General features: G+C 43.9%; 1 protein-coding gene across 1 annotated transcript; it reads left to right on the forward strand.

The window, feature by feature from the left end:
- Positions 1–2,824: 2,824 nt before the first annotated feature.
- On the forward strand, positions 2,825–4,822 carry KIF2B (kinesin family member 2B; the record flags this gene model as incomplete). Its single annotated transcript, XM_082774622.1, has 1 exon — positions 2,825–4,822. The coding sequence occupies one exon, from the start codon at positions 2,825–2,827 to the stop codon at positions 4,820–4,822; it is 1,998 nt and encodes a 665-aa protein (XP_082630748.1).
- Between the last annotated feature and the right edge of the window lie 3,900 nt (positions 4,823–8,722).

The following is an 8,722-nucleotide window of genomic DNA, read 5'->3' on the forward strand; positions in this document are numbered from 1 at the left end:
AGAAGGCTGCAATTATCTGTAGCCTCTGTAAATAAGGCTGCTTCATTTCCCATTAAAATGTTAAATCTGTAGGTTAATGACAAGTCAGCCATTATCATTACATATACAGCCTGAAAATCGAAGCCATCCCCTCTAAAACCAAACATGCTGATAGATCCAAGCACATTCTTATTGTTATAAAAATACTCAAATTTCAACAGATGGGCTCTCAGGAAAGAGCAGTTAGTGATTTGTTTAAGAAAGGACAATTGATGAGTGCTTACTGTGAAAGAGGGGCTGGGATGTAGGCTGAGCTCATGAAGAACTAAATCAACTTCAGGTTGTGTGGCTGTGCCAGGCAAACAGAGGAGCCTGGTGCGATCTAATGAGTTCAACAGCTGCTAGGTGTCAATTTGCAACAATGCTATAAAAAAATGATTTGATGTTGTCTCATGGGAGATTTGTATTTAAAACACATATTTGGATATTTCTATTATGCAGAATGCACCTCTAAAAAAAGGTCCAAAATGATCTCTGATCAATAGCATTATTTCTGAGTTTGGTTTTTGTCGCTTTGGGTCAGTTGCACCATTGCTAATTTGCAGGTTTGGTAATGAAAACAATATGTAGTATTGTTATCTTTCTAGGTTATTTTTACGTAGCCTATGGTCCAATCATAGAAATGGTGGCATCTTTGGCTTCTTTTTGGGCCAGAGTATTTGAACTGTAGTTATGTTATTTCCTAGGTGTGTTATCAGAGGCTGTAGACAATCCTGGTCCCACAATGGCCTTCTATCTGTCACCATTTCTATGTAGGCAATGTGCAAGTGGCAGCATGTAGAAGTGTCCAGCATTTCTTCAGTATTTGTTATTGATGAATTGTATTCTAAAAGCATGGGAAAAAAGAATCTAGATCTAAACAAAATTCCTTAGCAAACCTCAGTCAGTCAGGCTCCTTTAAAAAGCCCTCTTTCTGTAAAAAAAAGACTTTAATACGCCTTGTAATGCTCCCCAAATTAGCTTTCTGCTATGGTTATTTGGGGCTATTTCAATACCGTTATGAAATTGAGTCATCTTCTCTTACAAAGATATCACTAATTAAAACCAAGATGAGTGACTGCTTATACAGCGTGGTGGGTATGATTGCAGAGTTACTTGAGCGCATGTGACAGCATACGTATCCTCTAGGAACATCCCAGGAATAAAAGTTGGTAAGCTATCCAAGAGCGAATGTCAAATTCCTCAAGCAAAAGCTTGACTGAACTGTGGTGCCCATCAGAGATTCTAAAAAGGTCTCCAAACATTAGATAGAGAAGTCAGCTAGCTGGAAGGATTGATTTCATTATGTCCCTCTGGCCCATTCCTGGAATGCTGCCTCAGCCTGCCATTCCAGGGTGTTTTTGACCTCTGGATCTGACAAAAGAATTTGAGCCAGGATCCATACTAACAGAGAAAACATTGCCATGGAAAGCCAGGCAAACCTTTAAAATCCCACCTTTACTCTACCCCATATCCTTGACACTCAGTGTTTCTTCAAGCTTATCTAACAACGTACATGGCAGGCTTTTATCTCCAAAATCTAGGCAACAAGTTGCTGTCATTGTACTACTCTGCATCCTTCATCAGGCTGGTGTTCCCAGATGGAGACCCAAGAACTAGCTCTCTCTGTAACAGTGACATAATTTTCCCATACAGAAATGTTGGGTTACATTTAAAACACATGCAAAGGCATGAGGGTTTAGTGGCACATAAATAGCTGAAAGGAACAGTAGTCATGGTGGCTATATCCCCAGACAAAAACATGAATGTTAATTGTGCTTCTTTGAGAAATTATAACACGAGTTAATTGGCATTTTGGCTCCAAAGGAGAGTTGGTAAAAAGCACATCCAGGATTGTCCCTGTTGTTAAGGTTTGGTGATGTCAGCCTGCCTGAATTCAGCATTTTAAGTTACCAGTCAAAAGGCAAAAACAAATGGGGTTAATGAGTTACCTTCTCAAATAAACCTTCCAAGCTGGTTTTATTTACTTCATGGTTATGTAAATTTAACACTATTTCTGCAAGTGTGCTTCTGTGGGCTTTGCTTATTTTTGTAAATAACATTCCTTGTCACTGAATGTCTGTATCTACCTGCCAAAATGAACCAAAAATCTTTAACAGACAAGCTGTTAAAAAGATTTTCTTGTAGTCAGAACTTTGAAATTCTCTATTCATGAATCCAGATGATTGAAGAGCATTACAGAAATGAATTAAAAATACCATCGGTTGTTCCACTTATCAAAATGGTATCAAATCCTTCCTTGTGGATGCAGATGTACCCACTGCACTCATACTGCAACTCCAGTTTTCATTCATTTTCTCTTAAGCCCATGTTTTGTTCAAGCAGGGTTTCAAGGCATGAAGAGGCCTTTAAAAGAATTCAAAATTTATATTCAAGGTAATTGAAAACAACATGTTGCTTTCTGCATTTTTATGTGGTTACTGCAGGATGAAAATGCTCTCCTGAATTTCTGTACTTGTGTCACTGCTATAAATTCTTGTGTCACCAGCATTGGCTTAACACAACGTGACTTACCTAATTGGACACGATGTGTCACAGCAGCTGTGCGCCAGCCTGGATCTTCAAATAGGCCTTTTCGGGTGGTGGCAGCTTTATATGTTCCTTCTAGCCATAGAAGCTGGTTAAAAACACATATATGTTCAAGCTGACCCCGGTTCTGTAGCCATGAGGGCCATTGTGACACGATGCTGGGCGTTGGAACACAGAGCCCCAGAAGACTCCAGCCCTGCCTGTCCCAACCAGGGGCTCCTCCACTCCACAGCTGCGGCCAGGGCCCATGGACAGCATGGCCGGAGAGTTCGGGCTCATCCAGCTGGGTACCTACGTGGAGATCAAGCGCAGCGATGGGCGCATCCATCCAGCGCTGGTGACAGAGCTCCATGAAAGCACCTCCAGCATCACTGTGGAGTGGATCGAGAAAGGGACCAACAAGGGCAAGCAGGTGGATCTCCAGCTCGTCTTTGACCTCAACCCTCACCTGGCCCCAAGAAGCCCATCCACGAGCAGCGTCAAGGCCCCGCTGTCAGCCAAAGGAGACCAGAGCCTGGTGAGCGAAGGGCAGCCACAGCCCATCAAAGTGGAGGAGCCGTCTGGAGACAGCAGGGGCCCTGCAGGAGTCCAGCTTGGCTCCAGACCCAGGTGGGCATTACCAGGCGCGTGGCAGATTGAAAGGCTGCGAGACCACCGGGTACGCCGTCGGCTGGCGATGCAGGAGCAGCGAGCTCAGCAGGCCACCGTGTCACTCCAGTCCAGGGCTGATGTGCTGGCCATGATCCAGGAGTGCCGCAGCCAGCTGGACTGCGAGGCGCTGCAGGCCTCCATACCCCGGCAGCCCCATCGCATCTGTGTGTGTGTCCGGAAGCGGCCGCTGAACCAGCGGGAGATTGAGCTCAACGACATCGACGTGGTGATGGTGCCCTGCCAGGACGTGGTGATGGTGCATGAAGTCAAGCAGAAGCTGGACCTCACGCAGTATCTGGACAACCAGATCTTCCGCTTTGACTATGCTTTTGATGACCGTGCCACCAATGAGCTGGTGTACAGGCACACTGCCCAGCCCCTGGTGGAGACCATCTTCCAGGGGGGCATGGCCAGTTGCTTTGCGTACGGTCAGACAGGCAGCGGCAAGACACATACCATGAGGGGAGGCTTCTCTAGCAAGAGCTCTGAGTGCTCCAAGGGGATCTACATCCTGGTTGCTGAGGACGTCTTCCACAGGCTGAAGGATCCTAGCTGCCCGATACTGGAGCTTCGAGTCTATGGGGCTTTCTTTGAGATTTATGGGGGCAAAGTGTTTGACCTGCTGAACTCGAAGAAGCGGCTGAGGGTGCTAGAAGATGGGAAGCGTCAGGTCCAAGTGGTGGGCCTTAGGGAGGAAGAGGTCACCAGCGTGGAAGATGTCAGCAAACTGATTGAAATAGGCAGCAAGTGTCGCACGTCAGGCCAGACTTCTGCCAACTCTCACTCCTCCCGGAGCCATGCCATCTTCCAGATCATACTCAGGAAGAGGGGGCATTTGTACGCCAAGTTTTCACTGATTGATTTGGCTGGGAATGAGAGAGGAGCTGACATCTCCACTGCAGACAGGCAAACGAGGCTGGAGGGGGCTGATATTAATAAAAGCCTCTTGGCACTCAAAGAGTGCATCAGGGCACTGGGACATAACAAAGCCCACACCCCGTTCAGGGCCAGCAAACTCACCCAGGTCCTGCGGGACTCATTTATCGGGGAAAACTCACGTACCTGCATGATTGCCACTGTCTCTCCAGGGATGAGATCCTGCGAGCACAGCCTTAACACCCTGCGGTATGCCAACCGTGTGAAGGAGCTGGTGGTGAATTTAAACTCCCTTGGACAATCCCGTCAGGAGGTGCCAAGGTTCCTGCATCGGATAAAGGACACAAAAAAACCCTGGGCTGTTCAGAACCCCTCCGGGACACCTGAGTTACAGCTCTCTGGGGTACAGCCTGACAAGGAGGTATCACCCCAGTTATTCACTTTCAATGCCAAAGGAAAAGCGCAGAAGAAGAGAAAAGAGGCAGATGAGAAGGCGCTTCTGGAGGAGCATCAGGAGTCTCTGCGATGGTTGAAAGCGTTCCTACAGGTGGCCGAAGAAATAGACTACAATGTGGATTTTTACGCTGAACAGTTTGAATCAGTCCTGGGTCAAAAAATTGGCACCCTGACTGAGATTCAAGAAAAAGTCAAATTATTCCGGTCAATTCTTTGCAAGGAAGAACAGGGCAGCAACCAGAGCTGCATGAAGAGATCTCGTGTGCTGTAAGCTGTGCTGGAGCCCCCCAGCCCCTGGGACTGCTGGGCGATGAGAGCTGTTAGATACCAGCGCTTCAACAAATCCAATGCTTAAAAAAATCTTAAATGGTGTCTGCAGGGATATGCTGTTTGTTGGTTTGTTTCTATTTCTTGGAAATAATGGTTCCATCTTGTGGGAGAATAGTCCAGTGTTTTTTCCAGGAATTTTTCACTGCAGAACATAAAACCATGCAGTTTTGAGGACCTAACCTGTAGGAAAAGAATTTACAGAAAATGTATCTCACCTCATTTGGGCAGGTTTCCCTCTCATGCCTGTAAAACATATACCCGGATACATGTGTATGTGCCATCCTGGATGTGGCCTGCCCTTGGGTTCTGTCAAACTGCACCAAAATTGAAGTCCCCTTCCCAGGGTAGAAGGCATTTTAAAAGATTTTAAAAGGTGCCTGAGTGCAAAGCACCATAATTTCTGAGCTTGATACATTTGGGAAATGAGGGTTATTTTGTCATGGCATAAGCAGTGGCTTTTTATAGCATCTGCTCACTTTTTTTCTCTCGCCCTCTCTTTCTTAAGTGTGTTCTCTTGAGACATTAAAAGGAAAAAATGCTAGAACCTGCCTTCATAAAAAGCAGACTAAAGAGTAGAGCAATTGCCTGGCCTATGGGGAGAAGATGGGCCTGCAGGGTTTGCATAGGGAAGCAGGGGGAGCCAGTGCCCCGTATCAGAGATCAGATGAGAGGAGATTTGCCAGACCTAAAGGGTCAGAAAAGCTGCGTCTAACAAATCCCCACCTGGTACGTGTGTATCAGTGCAGTGGCAGCTCATGGGGTGAGGCAGCGCTTCATCCCTGAGGGTAAACCCTGCAAAAGTTGCTTTCTGTAGACAGGTTGAAGCACAAGGCTCATATCTATGCATATTATTTAGTTTGGGAATTAATTAGTATAAATTCTTAAAAGGGTAACAAGTAAGTGGAAGAAATTAAGTAGCATAAATCATTTCTAATTAATCGATGATCTTCCTGCATTTTCTCATACTGCCTGATCGCTCTCTGGCTGTTGGTCCCACCGAGCAGTTTATCCTGGGGAACATTTTAACCAGCTGATCCAAAGTGTGATGATCCAATGGAAGAACTTCAGCAGTCCTTCACACAGGCCAGAAATCTGTTTTCAGTGATGAAATCATTAGCCACCAAACATTGTTTAAATGCTGGTCATCTCCTAGCAGTAGTAATATGCTGTGCTTTTCAGCTTCAGTGCACTTTACAAGCATTTATGTATTGGCATCCTGCTTGTTTTGATATTCCTAGCTTCAGCCGCTCATAGCATTCAGAAATGCAGTGAGACATAAGTACTATTTGCCAGATTAAGATAAAAGTGTGTTCTATACAGTGGGAATTTACCATGGAAGGGTTTTCTCATTTCTAAAAATAAATGTCTTTGTGGTGGTTTCCACAGCATTTTCCTTAGATTCTTGTATTTGAGGTTCTGGTCACAGTAGCAGACCAGGTTGGGAAGCCCAGGTACCCCACCACATGGTACAGGATGTGAAAGCAAGCTGGCTCCATGGTCCATTGCCTGAAACTCTCTGGCAGGGTCCCTTCTAGCTGGTGTAGGAAGTGTCTTCCATGCAGGACACGATAGATTCACTCTTTTGGCTGGCCGTGGTGCTTGCTCCAGGTCTAAGTTCTTGCTGCTCACATGCTGTGGCTGCGCGTTAGTTATAAATCATTAGCATGAACTGTTTTGGCAAAAAGGGCTATGAATTAATTGAGTTGGGCACGGTTCTAGAAACACAGTTTTAATGAGCTGGAACAAAGTCTTACCAGGGTGTGATGGTTTGCAGTGAGTAGGAAAATGAATTTTATTTTCCCTTTGTTTATACTCACATATTCAGGAGGCTCTTTGCAACTAACTTCAGAAAGTGACTCATGAGCACACCCTACTGCTCCTTAAAGCAGATGCAAAAGGAATTAACTAAATTAGCCTTTTCTTTTTTTTTTCTCTTTTTTTTTTTTTTTTTTTTTTGTGCTTATGTGAAATGTTGATTGACCTCTTTTCTTTCTTTGATGATCTTCATCTACATACTTTCCTTTGCTCTCTAAGCATAAATCCTGTGTATAGAGAGTGCAAAACCCATTCTGCCTATTACCTGAACTTTAAGCATGACTTCTTGTCTGGTTTGTGTGAGTTTGTAGCCACAGAATGCCTCTCTCTTTTGGGAGTTTGGAAATGTAGGTTAAGCATATTTACATGTGCCCACAGAGCCCAGCCTATACAGGTTCAAAGGTACAATGAAAATTCTTCCTAATTTTTATTGGACCAAGCATGCCTTTGTAATGAAACGAGAATCAGATAAGTGTGCTGAGTTTTAGGTTTGCATTGCTCTGGTGACCATGAATGTTCAATTAAATAAAGATCCCTAATTAATTATAGTAAGGTCAGCCATTCACTTAGCCTGTTAAACAACTGAAACACTTTTATGGAATTCATTCCTGTTTATAACTGATTGTAGCTGAATGAACAAGAGAAGCAACTGTTGCATACACAGAGGCTGGCTAATCTAATCATTCTGTGCCTGATAATTAACCATAAATATTGCTATTCTGTTATGTCACAATTATTGAAGCCTGCTCTCTTGCTACCTTTGTCATTTCCGTGGTAGTTTTGACGTGAGATATAATTCTTAGGACATCCACCTCAATGCTTCATATGCCTCTGCTTGACTTCAGTGTTTTGTGGGAACTGAAGATATGTACCCAGAACCTCCTCTGTCAACAACTGACAGTAGTTATATGTATCTGTATGTTGGTCTAACTTTCCAGCTGCTGTTTTCCTAGTTCTGAGCTTGGAACAATAGAGCTTGGAACATCTTTGGCTGCAAAATACTTTCTTATTTTCCATAGTTTTCCAGTGTTTGCCAGTTAGTTTTGTCAGAGCGGTGCTGCGATGTGTTCATAGCTTGATTCAGTCTCAGTTGAACTCCTTGTTAAGTTTTCTCATTGTTTGTTCCAGCTCTTGCATGTTCTTCTTCTGCAGTCCTCAAAGGTTTGAATTCCCTCACACTTAAAGCAACTGAATGGCCATATGTTCCCTTCAGCAGTCAGGACAGTTCAACCCATAACATGTCATGCATCAGCTGAAATATAAAACTGATTCATTCACTAGTTTTTTGAAATATTCAATTGCTTTGCCCTCTGCTCTCACATACACTTGCCTTCCTATCCACTCTTCCCATTCAAACTGCCTTTTTAGCTGTCTCTCCACATCATGCTGTCATGCAGTAATTCTGTTGAGTATATCTCAAAATCTTCCAGAATTTTTCAGCATTGCTAGTTCTCATGTCTCAGAAAATACATACATTTTTAATTCTTCTAGTACCTTCTAGAATTATTTAATTTTTGGAACCATACGTTTTTTGAGGGTATGGGGGGCAGTTAATTAATCTTTTAGGTTTATTGGTAGCAGAAGAAACTTGGAAAGGTACAATCAAAATGCTACTAAGCTGGAAGGCCATGCTGAAAAATATATTTACTGAAACTTATTACTGCGTGTGTTGTATGAGAGGAAACGAGTGAGGTACAACCCCAGCACGAGCCCCCAGATTCCCACACTGCAGCATTTGGAGTTTCCAGTTCATTTCTGAGGTGTCAGGCAAAATGGGGGCTGCGATGGATGGATCAAAATAATCTGTACCCTGCAAAGACAATCTGGGAGAACAAGACGCCTTCTGGTACTGCCTCTGCAGCAGGCGGTATGCAATTTGCTCAATTTAGCATCAAGTAAGCATGGCTGAATTTAGCCCTGTATTTTTGGCTTTATTATTATCTGAGTATTACAGCTCAGCCTGTTATCATGAGGCTAACTCACAAGGTTTTATTCAGATTTTTCTCTGTTTTTCTGCTCAGACAAA

The sequence above is a fragment of the Aythya marila genome, assembly GCF_965140915.1.
Source record: "Aythya marila genome assembly, chromosome: 18".
NCBI lineage: Eukaryota > Metazoa > Chordata > Aves > Anseriformes > Anatidae > Aythya > Aythya marila.